Below are 25136 nucleotides of genomic sequence, written 5' to 3'. Positions count from 1 at the left end.
GAACACACCACTGCTGCCTGAAGTAAAAAAGTAATAGTTGAGCCAAACAATAGACACATCAAAAGCCAACAAATTAGACAACCATAGATGAAATGGACAAATTCCTAAAAAATACACAAACTACCAAAACTGACTCAAGAAAGATAAGAAATCTGAATAGACCCAAACAAGTAAAGTGATTAAGTCAGCAATCAAAAACCTCCCAAAAAAGACAAGCCCAGGACTTGAAGGAGATGGCTTCACTGGTGAATTCTACCAAACACTTAAAGAATTAACATTAATCCTTCTGGAACTCTTTCAAAAAAATAGAAGAAGGAACACTTCTTCACTCATTTCAGGCATTACTCTGATGCCAAAGTCAGCCAAAGACATCAAAAGAAAAGAAAACTACACACCAAAATCACTTGTGAATATAAATGAAAATCTCCTCAATAAAATACTAACAAAACTGAATGCAGCAACATATTAAAAGAATTATATACCAAGTAGGATTTAGCCCAGGAATGCAAAGGTAGTTCAACATACAAAAACCAATCAGTACAATATATCACATATCAATAGAATGAAGGGGAAGGATGCCTGGCTGATGCAGTCAGTAGAGCATGCAACTCATGATCTCAGGGTCATGAGTTCAAGCCCCACACTGGGTGTGGAGCCTACTTAAAAAAAAAAAAAGAAAGAATGATGGGGGAAAAAACATCAACCTGACACAGAAAAAATATTTGACAAAATCCAACACTCTTTCATGATAAAAGCAATCAATAAAGTTGGAATAGAAGGAAACTTCCTCAACATGGTAAAGAGTATATATGAAAAACCCACAGCTAATATCATATTCAGTTGTAAAAGACAGAAAGTTTACCCCCTAAGATCAGGAACAAGACAAGTATCCCTGCTTTTGCCACTTCTATTCAACCGTCTGCTGGAAGTTCTAGCCAGAGCAGTTAGACAAGAAAAAGAAATAAAACATATCCACATTGGAAAGGAAAAAGTTAAATTATTTTAGCAGACAATATGATTTTATATATAGAAAATCCTAGAGGATGCACAAAAATCCCTTAGAGCTAACAAATGAATTCAGCAAAGTGGCAGGATAAAATTCAATACTCAAAATTATCACTTATATTTCTATACACTAGTAATGAACTACTGAAAAGGAAATTTTAAAAAACAATTCCAATCACAATGCATCAAAACAATAAAATACCTAGCAATAAATTAAACCAAGAGTGTAAGACTTGTACACTTAACAGTACAAAACATTGCTGAAACAAATTGAAGAAGACCTAAATAAGCAGAAAGACATTTTGTGTTCATGGATTTAAGGACTTAAATATTGTTAAGATGTCAATACTCCCCAAAGTGATCTACAGATTGAATGCAGTCTTTGTCAAACTCCCAATGTCATTTTTGCAGAAATGGAAAAACCAATTCCAAAATTCATGCAGAATTACAAGGGTCCCCAAATAGTTAACATAATGTTGAAAAGAGGAGCAAAGTTGAAGTCATCATACTTCCCATCTTCAAAATTTACTACAAAGCTATAGTAATCAAAACTATACTGAGGTTATACCTATACCTGGCATGAGGTTATATACATATATAAAGAGAGATCAACAGAATAGAATTGAGAATCCAGAAATAAACCCATACATCTCTGGCCAATTGATTTTCAGCGGGGGTGCCAAGGTAATTCAACAAATGAATAGTCTTTTCAACGAATGGTGCTGGGACAACTGGATATCCACATGCAAAAAAATGAAATTGGATTCTTCATTTATATACCTCATGCCATACACAAAAATTAATTCAAAATTAAAGAGCTAAAAATAAGAATGAAAACTATAAAACTCTTAGGTAAAAACATCCTTGTAAATCTTCATGCTCATAGATTAGACAGTGGCTTCTTAGATATGACACGAAGAGCACAAGCAACCAAAGAAAAAATAGATAAATTGTACTTAATTTTTTAATTGTGTCAAAGAACACTGTCTATAGAATGTAAAGATGCCCACAAAATGGGATAAAAATTTGTAGATCCTATATCTCCTAATGGTTTAGTATCCAGGATATATAAAGAACTTTTACAACTCAACTACAAAGACAAACAATTCAATTAAAACCTGGGCCAAGGGCTTGAATAGATATTTCTCTTAAGAAGATATTCAAATGGCTAATAAGCATATGAAAAAATGTGCAACATCACTAATTAGGGAAATCCAAATCAAAACCACAGCAAGACACTGCTTCATAGCCACTATGATTATTATAATTTTAAAAATGGAAAATAACAAGGTGGAGAGGATGTGGAGAAATCAGAACCCTCATACATTGGTGGTGGAAATTTAAAATAATAGAGCCACTATGGAAAACAGTTTGATAATTCTTCAATAAGTTAAACATAGAATAACCATATGACCCATCAACTGTACTCAGAGGTGTATATACAAAATAATTGACAACAGGTGTTTAAATATATTTTATATGCAAATATTCATAGCAGCTCTGTTCACAATACCCAAAAGGTGGGAACAACCCAAATGCCCATCAACAGATGAATGGATAAACAAAATGCAGTATATCCATATGATGGAATACAATTTAACTGTAAGAAGGAGTGAAGTTCTGGTATGTGCTACAGCATAAATGAACTTTGAAAACATTATGCTAGTGGCACCTGGGTGGCTCAGTCAGTTAATGTTTGACTCTTGATCTCAGGGTCGTGAGTTCAAGCCCCTGCATTGGACCCCACGCTGGGCATAGAGTCTACTTGAAATTAAAAAAGAAAAGCAAAAATTATGCTAATTGGAAGAAGCGAGACACAAAAGGCCACATGTTGTATGATCCCATTCATATGAAATATCCAGAATAGACAAAGCAGATTTATGGTCACCAGGGACTTCGGAGAGGAAAATGGAGAATGACTGCTTAATTTTACAGGGTTTTTGTCTGAAGTGATGAAAGAGGTCTGGAACTAGATAGTGTGATGGTTGCACAACATTGTGAATGTACCTGATACCAACAAATTGTATACATTAAAACGGTTAAAATGGTAAATGTGTATTTTACCACAATTTTTAAAAAATAAATGAGGTAGGGGCGCCTGGGTGGCTCAGTTGGTTAAGCGACTGCCTTCGGCTCAGGTCATGATCCTGGAGTCCCGGGATCGAGTCCCATATCGGGCTCCTTGCTTAGCAGGGGGTCTGCTTCTCCCTCTGATCCTCCCCCCTCTCATGTGCTCTCTCTCTCTCATTCTCTCTCTCAAATAAATAAATAAAAAAAATCTTTAAAAAAAAAATAAATGAGGTAGGATTTTTTCTCTCCTCTGTTTTCTGAAAGAGTTTGTGTAAGATTGGTATTGTTTCTTCCTTACATGTTTTATAGAATCCACCATTGAAACATCTGTCTTGGAGTTGTTGCTTTTGTTGTTAGTGTTGATGGTGATGGTATGTGTGTGTATGGGTTTTCTTATTTTGGATTTTATTTTTCTTTAACAGATATTGGACTATTCAGATTTGTCATTTATTTTTGTGTTCAATTTTGCTAAATTTTGCTTTTCATGGGATTTGCTCATTTCATCTGAGTTGTTGACTTTATTGGTGTAAAATAGTTCATAACATGCCTTTTCTTTAATGGCCTTAACATCTGAGTGATATCCCTCTTTCATTCCTGATATTAGTAATTTTTAATTTTCTCTCTTGATCAGCTTTGCTAGGGGGTAATCAATTTTACTGTTTTTTTAAAGAAAAAAAAACAGCCTTTGCTTTTTGTTTATTTTTGTCTATTATGTGCTTCTTTTCTATTCCATTGATTCTTGTTCTTATTTTTATTATTTACTTTGTACTAATTTGGATTTAATTAGCTCTTTTTTCCCTAGCTTCTTAAATTGAAAACTGAGATCAATGATTTTAAATCCTTCTTCTTTTCTAAGTATGTAAAACTATAAGTTTCTCTCTAAGCATTGCTTTAGCTGCCTCCCACAAATTATAATAGGTTGTGTTTTCATTATCATTCTTGTGTTAGCAAGACTAAAGCACCAGGAGTGCTTGTCTGCTGATCAGAGTGTAAATTTATACAACCACTTTGGAAAACAGTTTTGCATTATTTATTGAAGATAAAGAACAAATACCCCATATCCAAGAGATTCCATTTCTAAGTATATATACTAGAGAGAATTCACTTAAAATATGTTCATAGCAGCTATATTTAGTTGGGTAGGCTAAACTATGGTAACAAATAGAAAAAATAGCAATGGCTTAAGGAGCACGAAGTTTCTTCCAAGATCACCTTGAGTATTACAATAACACAGAGGTTAGCAAACTTTGTTCATGGCCAAATCTGGCCCGCTGCTTGTTTCCATGAAGTTTTATTAGAATACAGCGATTTATATTTTTTATGTATTGTCCGTGGATGCTTTCATACTACAACAACAGAGTTGAATAGTTGCAACAGAAGCTCAATGGCCCACAAAGCCTAGTATATTTACTAAGTGGCCCTTTATAGGAAGCTGTGGGCCCTGCCATAACAGGTCAGCAAGAAGGAGGAAGGTATAGAGTACATGTGGAAGGTTTTTATAGGATAGGCCTGAAATGGCACGTATAACATCCACTAGGTTTCCACTCGATCACACATAATTATAAAGGGAATTGGGAAATATAATCTAGCTGGTGCTCCGAACAAAGGGAATTTTGGTGAATAACTAGCAGCCTCTGCCACAGCAAGTGTTCTTCATAATAGCCCCAAACCAGAAATACTCTAAATACCCATCAATAGAATGGATAAAAAATCATAAATGCATACAGTGGGACCCTATGTAGCAAAGAAAACAAACTGCAGCTACATAAATCATCAACACAGATAAATCTCATGGACATAATATTGAGCAAAAGAAGTCTTCAAAAGAATATATATAGTATATTTATATTTTTATAAAGTTCAAAAACAGCAAAACTAAGTCACAGTTTTGGGATACATTCATATATGGTAAAACTATAAAGAATGGAAAGGGAATCGTTATGAGAATAGTAGCTAGTTCCTGGAGGTGAGAAGAGGCTGTGATCAGGGATGGACACTGATGCTTCCAGGGGCCATTGCTGCCAGTACTTCATTTCTTGCTCTGCAAAAGTGGTATACTGGTATTTTCTTTATCATTTATTCTTTATGCTAAACTGCATATATAATATAACTGAGTGACTTTTAAAATGCAAAATAAAACAGACAGCCCAGAAACAGAGTTTTTCCTAAATGTTGAACTCTAAGAAGTTATGTTATTATGAGATGTTGACTGACAGATGGGCAGACATAGACCCAGCTTCATGTAAATAGGATATGCTCCATTATGTTCAATTTCATCTGTGTATGCAAAAATATATGTATGTGCTTATTTACATAAATATATTCAAACATATTTATACAACTTATCACCCTCATGGACAATACTTTTATCAGCACTTTTATTTTTATTTATTTATTTTTTTAAGATATATTTATTTTAGAGAGAGAGAGAGTGCATGAGCGGGGGGGGGGTAGGAGGAAAGGGAGACAGAGAATCTTGAGCAGACTCCCCACTGAGCATGGAGCCTGATGTGGGGCTCAACCCCACAACCCTAAGGTCATTAGCTGAGCTGAAACCAAGAGTCGGACGCTTAACCAACTGAGCCACCCAGGCGCCACATGCACTTTTACTTTTAAAATGCATATGTTGTCTTTGTGTATGTGTGTAAGTGTATGTGTGTGTGTGTAAATAGATATGTAGTTTTATGAATATGCATAACTATATGTAATTGTTGGTATACTTAATATGAAATCAAATTTTGTAGAAGGAATGAGTATAATTAAAAGCTGATATATAGCTTTCCAGAAACTTAATAAGGAATAGCACTTAAAGAATTAAGAAAAAGGAATAAACTTGTCCTATGTCTTAGACCAATCATTCTTAAGCTTTTGGGGGTCTCATACCTTTTTAGAATTTGATGAAAGTGATGGCCCCTCTCCTTAAAGAGTGAACGGGCACATATACACACATCATTGTGCCTGCAGTTATGAGGGAGTCACACATTCATGAAGTATATCCATGGATTCCATAGGAGTCCCTGGATCCTCTGTTAAAATTCCTTCTTTAAATTGTCCCCATCAAATGTCAGTTATCTCAACTAAACTTTTGATAGAAGTATCAGAACAGAATAAATAAGACTAATGTTCAGGTCTTCTATAATAGTGATTGCAGATTTAATTATATTCTTTCACTACCAGGCATTTCTTCTTCCCTCACCTTACCCACAAATCCCTCTCAGTTGTTTCTACTCCTATTTACACATTTTAATTTCCCCTCACACCACCCAATACTCTACCCAGACAGTTGTAGTAGTAATGAGCTGCTTTACTTGCCTCCATTATCTCTGTCCCACTCTATTCCAAATTCTGCCGCAGAAGTAATCTCTCCAAAGACCAGTTTGTTTTTTTTCTTTAATTGTGTTTGTTGCTGCCGTGTTTTATTTTTGAGGTCAACTAGCACAATGTTTAAGATTAGTTTGCAATACAAATTCAAAACCCAGCCTTGTTCTTACTAGCTGTGTGATATTGGACATGCTGCTTGACCTCTCACAGTTTCCACTTCCTTATCTATAAAATGAGGACAATAATATAATTTAAGGACTGTTGGAAGGAATAATGAGATAACGCATGTAAAGTGATTTAAAGTGATTAACAAGGTACAAGGACATAACGATGCTCAATAAATATTTCCTGAATACATTAAATATTTAGCCTTGAGGTTTTTAATTTAATGCTTTTAATTTAATTCCATGCTCCTTATTCCCTTCTATCAAAATACCACCTCCTGCATCAAATCTTCTCTAATCCTACAGCCATACGTGATCTCTCCCACTTCTTAATCCCTCAGACTTTTTGTACTCTTTATTACGAGGGATAGCCTAATGGTAAAACTCTGGGATCAGATTATCTGGACACGAATATTGGCTCCATCACTTACTAGCTTTGTGGGCTTGGGCAGGTCATGTAAATCCCTTATGGCTTATTTTGCCTATCTGTAAATGAGATATAAAATAGTATCTATTACAAAGGGTTTTTCTGAGGATAAATATAATTTCTAGAAATGGCAAAACTAGCGAGAGAGAGCTAGAGGAGAGATAGGAACAAAACAGACAGGGAGAAGGGGCCGGCCACAAATGGGCAGGAGGGAACTTTTGGGAGTAAGGAGATATTCTAAAACCGGATTGTAAAAAGAAATGTCAATCCCATGACAAATTTTTTTAAATTATTTATTTGAGAGAGAGAGCGTGCACACGGTGGGAGGGGCAGAGGGAGAGGGTGAGGGAAAGGATCTCAAGCAAACTCCTCACTGAGCACGGAGCCCTGCGCAGGGCTCGATCTCACAACCCTGAGATTGTAACCTGAGCTGAAACCAAGAGTCAGAAGCTCAACTGACTGAGCCACCCGGGCACCCCACTTATAACAAATATTTTTAAAGCTGGGTTGTGGCCATGCTATAAGCTATATAAACTTACTACTATTTATCAAACTGTATGCTTAAGATGGTTAAATTTTATGGTATTCAAATTATAATGAAGCTGTTTTTAAAAAAGATTAATGGTATCTGGCAGAGTCCTAGAACAATACCAGGCACATACTAAACATACCATATCTGTTAGCTGTTGTCACCTTATACTGCCTTGGGGTATTTATGGTTCTTTACCAGATTGTTCAGAGTATCTCATGTTCTTACTCTCCCATCTTCTTTACCCTCCCCTAAACTAACTCTGAGCTTAATCCTGACACCAGCCCTTGCCCATCATTAGGTACTTGGTAAATATTTACTGACTGATGCACTGTATGTACTGATGGAGTTTATGTCTCGTATGAAAATATGCTGGTTTGGGTTCAGGCTCGCACAGGTTTGTGTAAACAAAGAGGACTGAATTGTGCATTTAGGTGGCTAGTCTTTTACATCTATACATAATAGAGAACAGTCAGTATTGAGTATAGCTTTTGAATACCAAGGATCATGGTGACTGTTTTGATGCTACTCTCTGGACATAGAAGACTCTTGCTTTCTCTGGGCCTGATTTTCTCTGGTAACACCGAGAAAAGGTGCCATTCCCAGAATTAGCATACTATATTCTTGGCATTTGAGGGTCTGGTATTCCCAACACACCAAAGCTGTCTTCATGTTATTTAAATAGTTACACTTTCCTCAAAGAAAGAGTAAATCTTCCCAAATAATTTCTTTAAGCAGCCTGGACAATAGTTTCCCGGGAACCAGAAGAAAATCGTGGATGAGATTCTGACAGTCTTCCAAGAAAAAGACAGGGATGTTTTGTGTTGTTTGGGAAATAATATTAAGGAGGAAAAGGAGAAGGAGAAAATTGTTGTTATTAGAAATAATAATAATAGTTAGAAAACAAAAACAAAAAATCTTTCTGTCCATGCCATCTTATTTAGCACTCCAGAGGAGAAACATAATTATTAGCTGAACATTGCTTGTTAGAAAGGAACAGAGACCACATCAGCCCTGGAAGGTGAGCATCTCTTCCAATCAGACACTTGTTTTAAGCCCAGTGTACAGTTCTTTGAAAGGAACATTCAAGATTTATGTCTGCTTTGAAAGTTTTAGGGGTAAGAGCAGTTTAACTTGGGGGGTTTGGAGGTACAAAGTGCTGGACTCAAAGAGAAGAAAGATCTTAGAATGGTTAAAGGGAACAAAATAAAGTAATTTACCTTCTTGGGCATTTTCACAGTAACTCAAATCACTAGGAAGATGACAGGCCATCAGGTTTAAAAACAAAATCACTAGCCAGTCTGTATTGCACAGAAGTACTTTTTTTAAACAAGATACTGTGGATCTCTGATGTTTACAATATCAAAACAACCCACTGAGTTTTCCATCTGCCATTGTTTCAGTTTGGAGGGAAAAAAATAGCTTAGGGATTTTTGGAATGTCTAATATATTGCTCAGAATGGACTTTTCCATTTCCTTTTATTGAATGTCCAAATTAATTCCTTTTATCATTCATACAGGAACAGCGGCAGGTGTTAGAAAAGATGCATCCACATCTCCTATGACAACAGGAAGCCAAAAGGAACTTGTAATCACAAGCCCATCAGTCCTGCAGCACCACAGTTCCCGGTAAGCCTCTGGGACTCTTTGGTTTAACATTCTTTAGATAAGAGCGTTTGGGGGGCAGGGAGTCATTTAATAAGGAGTGGAAAAGTCTTGACAATTCTTAATAGCTGTTAAGAGAGAGGCCTTATTTGGAAGCATCTAGATTTGGCCAGGTTGATCTCATGGAGCCCTTTCCTTTACACATGCCCTGCCTTAATTGAAACTGATAATTGGCAAGGATTTACAGAGAAACACAAAGCTGATCCTATTTTTCATCTGAAAATGTGCATAGCAGCAGGTCTTTCCCAATTTGTCACAGAATTGTTATACACTTGGACTTTAACTAATTGAATTAATTGATACTGAAAATTATAGTGGGTTTTGTATTACGGTTTTAAAGGGTTGTCAACATTTACTGATACCAGAGAATTTGAAGAGTTAAGAATTTGATCAGCCTTTTCTGGAGTCAGGAAGAGAAATACATGATTAAAATTTTTTCACATCCAATAAGCCACCCCCCTATTATGCATTTAAGGCTGAATATATAAACAGCAACACCAAATGGGCCTAGTTTCAGCTTCCTTGGGAATGTGCTTCTTTGAGCACTTAAATTCCCAGCATCTTATCCGATGAATGTAGATTTTAAGACTTAATTTTAATTACAAAGAACTTTTGGGAAATAACTCTAACACAGAGGACAATAATGACTGCCATCTGTTAGGCGCCTACTATGTGTCCACCCTTTGTATGGACTATCTGATTTAATCTTCATCAGAGCCTTATGAAGTGGTACTACTATCGTCCTCATTTCCAAAATTAGAGAACTAAGAGATTGAGTGACTTGCCTAAGGTCGCATAGCTAATAAGAGGTAGAACTAGTGTTTCAGACTCCAAAGCCCATTTTCTTAAATACTATAATAGTTAACAATGACAACCTCCTTATTTTGAAGGTGACCCACAATCAAAAGAAAATTTGACTAGCTTACCACATTCTTTGTCCATTACTCCTTTCTTTTATTTTTAATGCTGCCCTTATTAGCATTTTCCAAGTACCCATATTGAGCTGTCATTCTGAAATGTTGAGGGGGGCTCCCTCCTTGGACCACTCAGCATTGTGGCTGAATGCTTGCGCTCAAGGAGGATCCATCCCAGTCACCTTGAGGGCTTCCTCTGGAGAAGTTACAGGTAAAGAGGAGAAATGATCTGGATTTTCACTCTTAGTGAATTTTCCTATTGAAGATTAAAGTGAAATCTTTAACACTACTTTAATGTGTTTTTGATGATTGCATTTCAGTTTAGAGAGAAGCATGAAAAAGAATAAAATGTTTTCCCAGTAAGAGTTTTGTAGAACATTCTCAGCACACATTTTCTGAATGGACCATATCAACTTAGTACAGTTTTACAAGCCCAGGTTAAAATTGCTGTGAAGACTCATATTTACAGATCTTAAAAAAGGGATTCTGTATCTGTTGCTTCTTAATACTACGAATCAGCTAAATATAGATTCTCAGAGGTTTCCTAAATAATGAGTACTTGGCTAAATAAAACAATGTGTAACACACTGGATTTCATTCTTAAAAGTGCATGATAGCATATTATAGGTCTATTATACAAAGTGCAGAGTTGAAAAAAAGATTCAGGACTATGAAAATCAGTTATCAGGAGGGCACAGTGGTTGCTTTCCAGGTCAGAATCAGGATTATTTGAATTATTTTTATTTCAAAGTGTAGAAGAGGCATTTTTTATAGACTACTTTTCAGTTACATGAAAACTCTTAATGCAAGACAAAACTCTGTTTATTCTTCATCCCAACAAACCTTTGAATGTACTGAGAACAAGAGTAAAAGCCTATCCACCCTATATTCCAAAAATTTTCCAAACTTGCACAAGAGGATGGGGGTGGGACAGATGCTGGTGGGAAACAGGTTTTCCTTTGTTCTCTGAAAAGCGCAAACACCTAGAAGAGTCCCATATTGTCCCACGTGCAGGTGATAAAACCAGGCGTGGCAAAGTCATCTTTCTCATTCACAACGTGGGTTGTTAATTGTTCTCTCTGCTGCCTGTCAATATAATGTGAAATTTTCATTCCCCATTCAAGATGGGAAAAGTTGTGGCTGAAAATGTTAACATTTGCATTTTTATTTGTTGATTTATTTAAAGGACAGCCTCTCCTGCAGCAATCCATCACTTGGTGACACCCCAAATATGAATAATGTATTGTAGACTTGCGGTTACAATGTGTAATAAGTGCTAGAGACAGTAAAGGAATGTTAACTATGTTGCAAATGTAATATTTATTGACTCATAAAGTTTATTGCTTTGGAGGTTCAATAATACTGACCATAGGACATTAATATCACTTATCCTGATTTTAGCTGGGCACCTTTATATGTAGAAATATTCATCTATCTCATGTTAACAAAATAAATATGTAATTTATAGCACAAGCAAAGAGGGCTTTATAGCTTTCTGTGCTGAGAGCTGCGGTGCTTCTTTCTCTTCATTCACGTCCGGCCTCCAGCATTGATCACACACCCCTGAGCTGTCCAAGAGAGTAAGCACAATGGTCGTGTTGGCACAAGAGTGTGGTGCTGCCGAACCAGACAGTGCCATGCATTTCTGCTTGGCTGGAACAGGCAACACCTCCCAAACCCACTTCACCTGGGGCTTTTCTCCCTGTCATTCTGAACACCTGGTGGGTAGGTGCACCTTTGATCAGAAAGCTCAACAAATACTTCTCCTGCCATGACGCTGAGTCAGAGTTTACAGATTCTGCTGGACCCTCTGGTCTCCAAAGTGAAACCAGAGCTGGTCAGGTTACCAATTACTTTGTTATGAGGACCATTGTTACTGATAATTAACTCTTCTGTACCTTCCAGAATTAGGTATGTCCATTGCCAGCAATAAAGATCATACAGGAAATATCTGACACCCAAAGCAGAAGAAGTAATGTTAATTAGCAACCATCAGCTGTAACTGTCATCCCCATTAAGATGCAGAATTATGTATTTCTTCGTTATAAATAACCTTTCTAATTGTACTTGATGTATGCCAATTTAATCAAAAAATATACTTGTAACAGACTGATATTTGCATTAATGTAGCTTTGGATCTTCAAATCTTTTATTTCAAATTTGGGGAGAAAAAGCATATTACAGCTGTATCTCTATGTGTGGGTATCTTTTTCTACCTGGGTATGGAGATCTAATACATTTTATATTAAAATGAAGACGGTGTCTTCTGGGATTGTTCAGTGAAACAGAAATCTTGTCACTTTTTAAAATACCAGTGAAGTTTCTATCTCCCAGTCATATGACAGCTCAGTGGTAATTGTTCCAAACTGATAAACAGAGGCAAATACCAGGCCTGTAGCAGCAGGATTATGTTCTGAGTCCCTGAAGTGAAATGTTACTAAGGCTTCTTCTCTCTGTTGTCCCCTAATGCATAAGAGTTAAAGCTGGTACTCTTGCCCTCGTGTGTGTGTGTGTGTGTGTGTGTGTGTGTGTGTGTGTGTGTGTGTGTGAAGAGAGAAAAGCAGATCTCACCAAAGTATGCCCAATTACTGAATTTTGGGAACTGTATCTATAGTTGGCCTATTTCTAGGAAGTACTGCTCACCTCTATCTACTCTAGCTTTTTTCAAAAAGGTTTTTTACCACAACACAGAGTTGGAAGTTCTGCTTTTTTTTTTTTTAAGATTTATTTACTTATTTTAGAGAAAGAGAGCATGCGCATGCATGCGTGGGGGTAGTGGCAGAGGGAGAGAATCCCAAACAGACTGCCCTGTGAGCACAGAGCGGGACATGGGGCTCGATTTCATGACTCATGAGACCATGACCCAAGCAGAAACCAAGAGTCAGACATTTGACCCCCTGAGCCACCCAGGCACCCCCAGAGTTGAAAGTTTTTGTTTTCTTTCACTTTGTTTTTTAGACATGTTGGAGGGGTGATTTTGTGGAGCTTGCTTTTTGTTGAGGGAGTAAGAAAATACTTAAGTATGTATTTTCAAAGATTTAATAGCTTATTTGGGGGCTTTTCAAAAAATAGCTTAAAAAATAACTTGTTCTTTTTTTAAAGACTGTGGTCCTTTGCTGTCAAACTATATGCTTAATTGTCCTGAAAAATTTGCTGTACGTTTACAGCTTGATGAGCTCTCCGTAGTGCACATGCTTGTGCACAGTCATGCTCACAGACAACTATTTGTGCACAGCTGAGTTGAAGCTTGTAGAGACTTTCTATCCATTAAGGTTGAGACTGAGGGACCAGGCTCAGAATATTGGAAAACTGAGACCACATTACACTAAGCCCAAGCTGGAGGGATCCAAGTACCCTGCAGTCTAGAACTTAAACTTCTCTCTGTCTTAAAAACTGTATTTTTCTATGTCTTCTTTGGAAGAATGTCTGTCTATTCAGATCCTCTGCCCATTTTTTATTCAGACTGGTTTTTTTGTTTTGTTTTTGCTATTGAGTTGTAAAAATTCCTTATATATTTTGGATATTAACATCTTATCAAATATATAGTTTATAAATATTTTCAGTTTGTGATCATTTCCTTTACAGTTTGATGCAGTCCCATTTGTTTACTTTTGCTTTTGTTGCATGAGCTTTTGATATTGTATCCAAAAAATCATTTCAAAGGCCAATGTCAAGTAGCTTTTTTCCTGTTTTCTTCTAGGAATTTTACAATTCCAGATCTTATATTTAAGTCTCTAATCCATTCTCAGGGGTTTTTTTATATCATGAAAGATGAGAGTCCAGTCTCATTGGACTCTGGAATATCTAGTTTGCCCAGCACCATTTATTGATGAGACTATCCTTCCTGATTGTATATTCTTGGTACCCTTGTTGAAAATTCATTGACCATTTATGCTTTGGTTTATCTCTGGGTTCTTGATTATGTTCCATTGGTTTGTGTGTCTGTTTTAATGGCCAGTACCATAATGTTTTGATTAGTATAGCTTTGTAATATAATTTGAAATCCAGAAGTGTGATGCCTCCAACCTTATTCTTTTTTCTCAAGATTTTAGCTATTTAGAGTCTCTTGTGGTTCCATATGAATTTTGAGATTGTTTTTTCTATTTCTGTGAAAAATGCCATTGGAATTTTGGTAGGGATTGCATTGAATCCATATATCATTTTGGGTAGTATGGCTATTTTAACAATATTAATTCTTTCAATCCATGGGACAGGATATCTTTCCATTTATTTGTGTCTTCTTCAGTTATTTTCTTCAATGTTTTATACTTTTCAGTGTACACATCTTTCACTGACTTGATTAAATTTCTTCCCAAGTATTTTATTCTTTTTGGTGCTATTATAAATGGAATTTTTTCTTGATTTCCTTTTTGGTTAGATCATTGTTGGTGCAAAGAGACTCAACTGATTTTTGTATATTGATTTTGTATCCTGGAACATTACTGAATTTGTTTATTCTAACAAGGTTTTTGTTGTGGTAGTTCTTGTTTTGTGTGTGGAGTCTGTAGGGTTGTCTACATACTGAATCATATCATTTGCAGAGATAATTTTACTTCTTCCTTAACTATTTGGATGACTTTTATTTCTTTTTCTTTACTCATTGCTGTTGCTTGCACTTCTAGTACTTTGTGTAATGGAAGTGACAAGAGCAAGCCCTGTACCAGATCACAGAGGAAAAGCCTTCAATTTTTCCCCATTGATTATGATGTCAGCTGTGGCTTTTTATAAGTGGCCTTTAGTGTGCTGAGGAAATTTTCTTCTATTTTTTCTTAAGAGTTTTTGTCATGAATGGATGTTGAACTTTTCAAAGAAGACATACAGATTGCCAACAGGTATATGAAAAAATGCTCAACGTCATTAATCATTGGGGAAATGCACATCAAAACCACAATGAGATATTACCTCACACCTTTTACGATAGCTATTTTCAAAAAGACAAAAGATAACAAGTACATAATGGTGAGGATGTGGAAAAGGGAACCTTGTGCATCATTGGTAGGAATGTAAATTGGTACAGCTAATGTGGAAAACTGTATGGAGGTTCCTCAAAAAATTAAAAATAGAACTACTATATGATCCAGCAATCCTTCTTCTGGGTATATACTCAAAGGAAATACAGTCAATACCACAAAGATATATCTGTGCTCACATGTTCATTGTACATTATTCACAGTAGCCAAGATATGGTCCCATCAGTGGATGAATGGACTTTGGAATAGTATTCAGCCTTTAAAAAGGAGATCTGCCATTTGTGATAATACGAATTAACCTGGAGGACATCATGCTAAATGAAATAAACCACAGAAATACTGCATGATCTCACTTATTTGTGGAACCTAAAAAGTTCGAAGCATAGATGCAAAGAGGAGAATGGTGGTGCCCGGGAATGGGAAGGTGGAGGAAATGAGGAGATAGTGGTCAAAGGGAACAAAGTTGCAATACTGTAGGATGAATAAGTCTAGAAATCTAATGTACAGCATGATGGCTATAGTTAATAATACTGTATTAAACATTGGACATTTGCTAAAATAGATCAAGTGTTCTCACCACATGTACAAAAAAATTTCAACTATATGAGGAGGTGAATATGTTAGTTTGATTGTAGTAATCATTTTACTATGTATATGTATATCATTAATAATGTCCTAATATTGAATAACTCTTCCAAAAAATCATATTGTATACTTTAAATATATACCATTTTAATTTTTTTTAAGTGGGGTTTTTTTAATCTTTATTTTCATCTTAAGTAACTTGACATGGAAATCCAGTTGCTTCCAGCTCCAGATATGATGATATAACCTTTAAGGGTGCATGTTGGTCGTTTGCTGTGCCATGAAGAGGGACAAACATTTCTGCATTTGTCCCTCTTCATTCTTTGTGGGTCATAAACCAAGGCCTTAGCACCTGGGCAGTTCAAGCATTGTTTAATTTCTCATCTCAATTTGCCAGTAACCATTAGATTATGTAGAAGGAAAAATCATGTAAATATGCTGTTGCTGATTGTAAAAAATGATCTGTCTTAACTCTGGCAACAAAAGTCTGGATTGGCAGCAGCCAGGGGATTCAAAACCTACATTAAGCAACATGTATCTATCATACTAGTAACAAAAATATAAACCTGAAAATAATAATTACCTGTTCACAATCCCTGGCATAATACCTCAGGGTTGACAGAATGCTTTTAACCTGCATTTTCTTATTTAAAATGCACCCAAACCCTGTGAAATAAGTAGCAGTAGTACCTCATTTTACAGTGAGGAAATGGGAACGGAACGAGACTGGAACTGTCCATGGTCGCACAGTAATGAAGCAGAAAAGAGGTCCTGAACATAGTTCTTCTGATCCCAAATTTTAGTGTTTTTTCATTCTTCCACACTGCCTGAAACTTGAATTTCACCTCAAGTTGTAGGCACTAAGCTGATAAAATTCTGGTTTAGAGTAGGAATGAGACAAACTTGCTTAAGAGTTATAGTTTATTTTTATAGCTTGATAGGAAGAAGCAGTCATTCAAGAGAAAGAGAAATGCTGTGTTTCCATTACACACAACAGCCAAATTGCAACATTTTCTTGCACTTGTGCCTAGAATCCTAACTGTAACAAAATATTTTTTTTTAAATCAGACTTTTTTCTCACCTATATGTTCACACAAATATTTTATATATTCAACTAGATTCCCTCCTGTGCCTAGCACCGAATAATGTGTTATTCTCCTAGGGTGGAGAGAGGGGAGCTACACTAAAATCCCAAACCCCAAACTAGAGCCCACAGGCACTACTTGAGTTTATATGGTAGGTTTGAATAGCAGACCTCACTGCCTCTGTATACTTGAGTATGTGAATGATGGCCATATGAGACAATACTGGCCACTATTCATTGAATGTCTGTTATATATCAGGTCATGTGTTGGGCATGTACAGATATGTCCATTTATAATATATGTACATATAAATAACATGTCTTTACAATGACTTTACAGTGGTAAAGCTCTCTTTAATGACTACTAAAACTCAATTGCAAAATATTAGATGAAATTTCTTTTTAGGTTTTTCAAAATGGCTTCCTAAAATGTGGGCGACTAGGCTAGGAGCTATCATTTTAGCTTTATGTGCCCTGAGAGTAAGTTTGCACACCACACACAATCAGAGGAGCATTTACTGTAACTTTTCCATTGTGAGTATATTGTAAATAAAATAAAAACAAAGCCTAATGAAATGATGCATGTAAAATGATGACAGTAAAAAGAATAGTCTGAAAACTTCCAAAAAGAATGTGTTGAATATGAAAAAGAAAAAGTATAATGTGCCTCTCTGTCTTCCATCTTTAATCAGAAGGATAAAAAGCTCAGCTGTTCAAAAGGGGTTTTGTTTAAGTTGATTAAGTTAATTTGAAATTCCCTGCCAGCAGGTGCATTACTACCAAGAACAGTTGAATGCATGGAAATTCTTGTGTGTTTGATGAAAGGATGTTGCTTTTAATTAAGCCATGATATTGTGTTGTTACTGTAATTCCCACTGTTAAAAGCCATTAATATAATCATCCATTCCTCTGGCACACACTGTTATACAGTGTCTAAGTTTAAAAAACAGAAACAAATAGGCTAAGTAGAAATAATAGAGAGAGCGCTGTGAATTGTGTAAGACTGTTGAATCACAGACCTGTACCTCTGAAACAAATAATACATTATATGTTAAAAAAAAAGAAGATAGTAGGAAGGGAAAAATGAAGGGGGCGAAATCGGAGGAGGAGACGAACCATGAGAGACTATGGACTCTGAGAAACAAACTGAGGGTTCTAGAGGGGAGGGGGGTGGGGGGATGGGTTAGCTTAGTGATGGGTATTAAAGAGGGCATGTACTGAATGGAGCTCTGGGTGTTATATGCAAACAGTGAAGCATGGAACACTACATCAAAAATTAATGATGTAATGTATGGTGATTAACATAACATAAAAAAAAGAGATAGCCTAATTCCAAGAAATGAATTCAGCTTGAGGAAGCTTGTCAAGACATTCTTACCCTAGAAAAAAACATACTGCACCGAGAAAATATACATTAAAACAGCTGATATTTACTAGTCACTTAGAATTCTGGTCCTTGGTTTCAGGAATTCTAAGTTCTGGGTGAAGGGGTTATAAGAGCTCCTTCATTGTTCACGGTTTTCTCTATTTTCCAAATATTCTACAGTGATGTGTTACTTACATAATTTTTAAAACAATATTTAAAAAGAAAACAAAGGGCACATATTAATAGGATTAATTTAATCTATAAAATGGGGATAATAATATCTTCTCATAGGCCTGTCGTGATGATTAAGCAAGATAGTTTACATAAAGTACTTAGCACAGTCCAGGTATGTCGCTAAATAGTAGTTGTCATTGTAGAACTTCCCAAGATCACACAAGCTATAAGGAGCTAGGACTCGGACGTTGCTATTGTAATTCCAAACTCTATGTGTGTTCCCTGACAAAAGGTTAGGAATAGGATTAGGTTCATTTCAGAAGTCAGCAACAGGGTTGTATTTTTTCATTTTCACCATGCAAACATGTTTGCACACATGACTTTTACTTTACCTCTCTAAGCATGACCCCTCAGGTGAAAATAAGAATATTAATAACTACCTTGAAAATTTGCTCAGAGTATTAACTTTAGGTAAGCAAAGCCCTTAATTTGGTGCTGGGCCACAGTGTGCACTCAGTCAGTGTTCACTCCTTTCTCTCTGTGGGAGGAGAGAAGCAGACTCCCCGCTGAGCAGGGAGCCGTAGCAGGGGCTCAAACTCACAACCCTGAGACCACAACCTAAGCCAAAATCAAGAATCAAATGCTCAATGGACCAAGCCACCCAGGCGCCCCAGGGCAAGGATTTCTTTTATTATATTCATTGCTATATCCCTGTCCTAGAGCAGGACTTGGCACATAACAGACATTCAATAAGGATGAATGATCACGGGCGCCTGGGTGACTCAGTCATCAAGCATCTGCCTTTGGCTCAGGTCATGATCCCAGGGTCCTGGGATCGAGTCCTGTGTCAGTTCTCTGCTCAGCAAGGAGCCCACTTCTCCTTCTCCCTCTCTCTCTGCCTGCTGCGCCCCCTGCTTGTGCTCTCTCTCTCTGTCAAATAAATAAATAATTTCTTAAAAAAAAAAAAAAGAATGATCACAAGGTAACTGTTTCCTTTTCAATTTTCCAATTCATGGCATTCCTGTAGACAACTGTTTTCCATTAGGTCTTCTTCACATCTACAAAAGAACCATGGGTTTGTGCCCTGCTTATACATTTAATTGTGCTGCTTTTACTTCCCAGAACTTCCTTGCATTTTCATTGACTTTAAGGTGTTCCCATTTTATGAGAATTGAAAGATGTCTAGGCTTTTAGGAGGTTTTCAAGCAGCAGATTCTCAATTGTGAGCCATTTCAGCATGTTCTCTACGTTGGGATTTGATTGCTTGGACAGTGTCTCACAGGTCTCTTCACTTAGCCATTCCTTTGCTTATGTTCAGCCACAGCATACAACTTCTTCTAAGCCTCTGCTGTGGACTGTGGCTACTTTGTTGTTCTGGTTTCGTCGGGTTAAAATCCTTTCATGCAGACAGGCAGCATGGCTTAGAGGAAAGGGCATTAGTATTAAAGGAAAGACCAAAGACCTGGATTCATCCAGCCTCTACAGCTAACTAGCAGCAAAACCTTGACAGAGGCCCTTGACCACATGGAACTTTAGTTCAACCTTCCATCCTAGGCCTGAGCCTTACCCTCTGTTTAGAGACAAAATCAAAATGAAATCATGTGCATCTTCCTTTTGATTTCAGAGTAGCTTATATATTTTGGGAATAAAATGAGAAATAAACATTTTCAAAAACAAATAAGTGATTTCAAAATAACATGTTTTAAACTTTCCTTCAAAATCTTTGGGTTTTGTGCTGGCCAGTAGTTTGGAAACATTAAGTAGATAAACGTGGTACCCATCATTCAGAGCATGGTGCCAAGCAATTATGTGGGTATCTCTGACCTTCCCAGTTGACAGGGGACTGGGTGCAATTTATATTTCCAGAGATTGTGCTGTGTGAACATGTGTTTACTGAGAGTTTTTCTTTTTTAATGTTTAAATGAAACCATGTCTGGAAAACATCAGATCTTACTTTAGAGAGGATGCCCAGAGAAAAACAGAAGAAAAAGTTAACACCCTTGAAGTCCAAACTGAGATCATTAGCCACACTGAAAGAGGTGACCATATCTTAGTGTAAGTAACATGCTTTGCCCTAGGGAAAGAATGGTCAGGATTGTGCATGATACTTCAAAAAATGCCACTGCGTAAATCAAAGACTTTATCAACAAGAATACTTATAAAGGAGAAGACAGACAATAATGTAGTTAATGGTCATTGGTTAATGTATCTTAATTCAGCTGGACATCTTTATACACTGTTTATATATTTAAATATATGTGTATATATATATATACACCACTTTTAATATATTTAACACTTTTTTATTTGAGTATAGTTGATACACAGTGTTTTGGTGTACAATATAGTGAATCAACTTCTCTGTACATTATGCTATGCTCATCACAAGTATAGCTACCATCTGTCACCATACATCGCTATTACAATACCATTGACTGTATTCCTTATGCTGTATGTTTTATTCCTGTGACTTTTCAATTCATAACTAGAAACCTGTATCTCCTACTCCCTTTCGCCTATTTTGTCCATCCTTCGACTCCCTTACCCTCTGACAACCATCAGTGTGTTCTCTATATTTATAGGTATGATTCTGCTTTTTGTTTGTTTATTCATTTGTTTTTTAGATTGCACATGAGTCATATGGTATTTAACTTAGTCTGACTTATTTCACTTAGCATAATACCCATTAGGTCCACCTATATTGTTGCAAATGGCAAGATCTCATCCCCTTTTATGGCTGCATAATATTCCTCTGTGTGTGTCTGTGCACGCGCATGCACACGCATGTGTGCACCACATCTTCTGTATCCATTCTTCTATCAATGGACAGCTGCTTCTGTATCTTGGCTATTGTAAATAATGCTGTAATAAGCATGTATCTTTTCAAATTGCTGTTTCATTTTCTCTGATTAAATAGCCAGTGGTGAAATTATTGGAATGTATGGTATTTCCAACTGTAATTTTTTGAGGACCCTCCATATTGTTTTCCACACTGGCTGCACCAATTTACATTCCCATCAACAGTACACAAGCATTCCTTTTCTCCGCATCCTTGCCAATATTTGTTATTTCTTCTCTTTTATATTTTAGCCATTCTAACAGGTGTAAAGTGATCCCTCATTGTGGTTTTGATATTTAACATCTTTCATATTTTCCCCATAAACTATTTGCTTTTCATATTAATGGAATATGACACCCCCCCAAAAAAAAGACAAGACGATTCTCTTTTTTTGCTTTCAGCCTTCTTTTCTTTATTTCTTGTGGAGAAATTCATTTTAACATTTCGGATTTTCTGTAACTTTTTATGAGTTTAACCACAAAAATTAAGAGATGGATATATATGAAAATTCTTTGGAAAGAGTAAAGGGAAACACATGAATATTGTTATTTTCATTAGCCTTAAGACTTCTAGCATCTTTCCTGTATTACCTTTTAGAGAATATCAGTAAGCTATTTGGTGTACAAATCCTAATATTACCCAAAGAAGGAAGATTCCAAATTGATCTTGAAGCTCTAGAGTAATCAGCCAATGCATTACGTGTTTACTTATCAAAACTTTCATCGATGTTTTTTTTTTCTGTCACGGGTGCATACTAAAGTAAGACTCTTACTGAGATTGAGAGTTCATCCTCTTGGTTGGAATGTAAGTCTCTTGGCAGGCAAGGACACAATGATTATTGTTTTACATGTGAGAAGCTATTTCTTCCTTTGGGAGAGCTGGAAGATTCTGAGATGGGTTGTAGTTTGTATTAGAATAGGGACCCTGGACATGGGCCACTGAAAACCAAAGCCCATTGTTAGAGCCTAGAAGAAGGGCTTCAACCCAATAAGAGGACAGCAAGTTAGAAAGCCGACAAACCTTATATACAATTGCACATCTCGTAAAACTCTTATATCCACTTGTATTTTTTAACATACATGAAGAATTCATCCTTTCTAAATTTCGACAGTTTAAAAATATTCTGGATAAATGTTTATGTTTAATAATAGTAATATGTAAGGAGGATACCATAAAATACATGCCTAGCCAGTGGGATTATTTTTCAGTGGGATTATTTTGTAAATGTTATGCATTAAATAAATTAAAAGATGCAAATAGTTGTACCTTGGGGATTTTTCTTTTTGGGGGGCTCTGAGTAACCCTGTGCAGGCACTTTGAAGAGTCAGGTTGAAAGCCAGAGCTGGAACACCATGCCAGTCCATGCTGAGGGAGAGGATATTAAACTTATTTCTGGTTGAAGGCAGTCTCTTCCCTACACCCTGGAAGAAGTCTGTCCATGAGAAGTCACCATGGTCATATACTTAGTTCTTGGTGTAACCTGATGAAGGCTAGAAGTATCTTCCCTTGGGACACCTGCCCTACCAGATGCAGATTGGACCGTTTACCACAAATGGCATTCTGTGTGGACTTTCATTAAGATGCTTCTGAATGTTCTCCATTCGTGAAGTGGTTCCCTCCTGCATGGGTAGTTGGAAGTACTGTGCCAGCCAGCTCAGAGGAGAATCCTCCGTTAGACTTTTCATTCCATTCAGCCCCACATCTGCTGTCTTCACAATCTCAGCTCATGACTGAGAAATGTGCTGCCCCTAAAATAAAACTTCTCTATATAGACCAGTTGATACACCCCACTGTCTTCTGGGTTTTGGGAAGAAATGGGCTGGTGGTAGAAGAACCAGATTCTGGTAAAAGCTGAGGTGTGGCATCATCTCAGGGGTGGATCATAACTGTAACATCAACCACTGACTTACACAGGAACAAGCTAAGTGTGGCAGAACTATGACCGGACCTGGCCCTGAAACCCCCGGAACCCCAGCCACTCTGGACCACAGGAGAGTTGGGAGCCCGCAGGATTGCTGTGCTCGCCCCTAAGCCGCCCTCTGCCAGGACTCATGTTCCCTCCACTCTCCTTCAGGTGCTGCTGGAGCTGAGTAGCTTTTCCAGAACTGTCCCCTTCCGGAAGTTTATGCTTCACCACAGCTTGCCCCAGTTCTTTTATCTTCTCCCTCTGGATATACATATTTTTGTGAGCAGCAAAATGTTCCTACTGAGGTGCACATGTAGGTCACATGGCAGGGACTTTCATTCAGACCAGAAGGTCTCATGCTAAGATTGTAGCATTGTATCATTACTTCAGTGGAGGTTTTTGTATCAGTGTGAAAATTTTAATTTCATGCCCTGCAGACTTCACAGTCTTGCGTGGTCTCGCTGGTCCTGTTGTTGCACAAAGGGTAAATCCCTGTGTCACATTCATTTTAGATTGAAAAACAAGTAAAGTTGATCCATTTGAGATCTTCAAACAAAGACAGATAAAAGCTGTTGTCAGAAAGCTATTATACGAGGGGAGAGGGAGAGGGGGAAGAGCTCTTTTCAGCTAATATGGCTTTCCATATGAATGAGTATGGCCTCAAGGCACAAAAAAGGGGGGAAAAATCCCCTTTGGCTACTGGTACAAGATATCTTCAAATGTTTGGGTATAAAAAACCAATCAGACTGGGTCCAACGTCTTTTTTAATCAGTTATTGCTGGCAAAAAAAAAGTCAAAATTTCTCCTTCACACAACTGTTTATTTGGAAGAGAGAAGGAAACATAGTAGAGAAAACTGTCAGTGTAAAGTCTGGAATAGGTTAAAGCAAACATGGTGGAAACAAATCAGAACTTAATATTTAAATTGGATATTTGAGGGGCACCTGGGTGGCTCAGTTGGTTAAGCAGCTGCCTTCGGCTCAGGTCATGATCCCAGGGTCCTGGGATCAAGCCCCACATCGAGCTCCCTGCTCCACGGGAGCCTGCTGCTCCCTCTCCCTCTGCCTGCCGCTCCCCCTGCTTGTGTTCCCTCTCTCACTATCTCTCTCTCTGTGTCAAATAAATAAATAAAATCTTTAAAAAAATTAAAAAATAAAAAATAAATTGGATATTTGACTAAAATTATTACTTTTTTAAAATTTTATTTTATTATGTTAGTCACCATACATTACATCATTAGTTTTTGATGTAGTGTTCCATGATTCATTGTTTGCATATAACACCCAGTGCTCCATTCAGTACGTGCCCCCTTTAATACCCATCACCAGGCTAACCCATCCCCCCATCCCCCTCCCCTCTAGAACCCTCAGTTTCTCAGAGTCCATAGTCTCTCATGGTTCGTCTCCCCCTCCGATTTCCCCCCCTTCATTTTTCCCTAAAATTATTTTTTTAATTAAATAAAAAAGTTATTAGAGAAGTTTTCATATCAGAGGTTTAAGATAAGAAATACCACAGATTAGAATTATAACTTAATATCATAAAATATTTAACATTAACTTCTAAGAAATACATTCATTTAGCCTTTACAAAAATTATGCAATACTGTGGGACCTATAATGAACTATTTCAAATTTCCTTTCTTGCCACCACCTTCAGCCTTTGGTCCCAAAGTCAGGTTTAGACTGCTGAGTAAGATCAGTTGGCTATGACATGGGCACCCAGCTTTCACTCCCTGATAATATCAACTGTAATCCTTCTTAGAAGGCTATGTATAGGACTCAGCAGAGTTAGCAAGAATCCATTCAAGAATCTGTTTGCTAATAAGTTTTTTATGTTTTTTAAATTTTATTTTAATTTTTTTGTTACGTTAATCACCATACATTACATCATTAATTTTTGATGTAGTGTTCCATGATTCACTGTTTGCATATAACACCCAGTGCTCCATGCAGAACATGCCCTCTTTAATACCCATCACCAGGCTAACCCATCCCCCCACCCCCCTTGCCTCTAGAAACCTCAGTTTGTTTTTCAGAGTCCATAGTCTCTCATGGTTCGTCTCCCCCTCCGATTTCCCCCCTTCATTTTTCCCCTCCTGCTATCTTCTTTTTTTTTTTT

At 36.9% G+C, this 25136-nt stretch overlaps 1 protein-coding gene across 4 annotated transcripts in view; it reads left to right on the top strand.

Moving 5' to 3' along the window:
• KIAA1328 (KIAA1328 ortholog) overlaps nucleotides 1-25136 on the top strand; it is a 326771-nt gene that overhangs the window by 268051 nt on the left and 33584 nt on the right. For all 4 annotated transcript variants that reach the window (XM_006733328.3, XM_031028159.2, XM_081801332.1 and 1 more), the window contains one exon: nucleotides 9037-9145. In XM_006733328.3, coding sequence (XP_006733391.2) covers nucleotides 9037-9145 — 109 coding nt within the window. The remainder of the gene's footprint in view (nucleotides 1-9036; nucleotides 9146-25136) is intronic.

Source organism: Leptonychotes weddellii, chromosome 13 (genome assembly GCF_054177405.1).
Source record: "Leptonychotes weddellii isolate Sample4059 chromosome 13, ASM5417740v2, whole genome shotgun sequence".
Lineage (NCBI taxonomy): Eukaryota > Metazoa > Chordata > Mammalia > Carnivora > Phocidae > Leptonychotes > Leptonychotes weddellii.
This window is presented reverse-complemented; position numbering and strand designations above follow the sequence as displayed.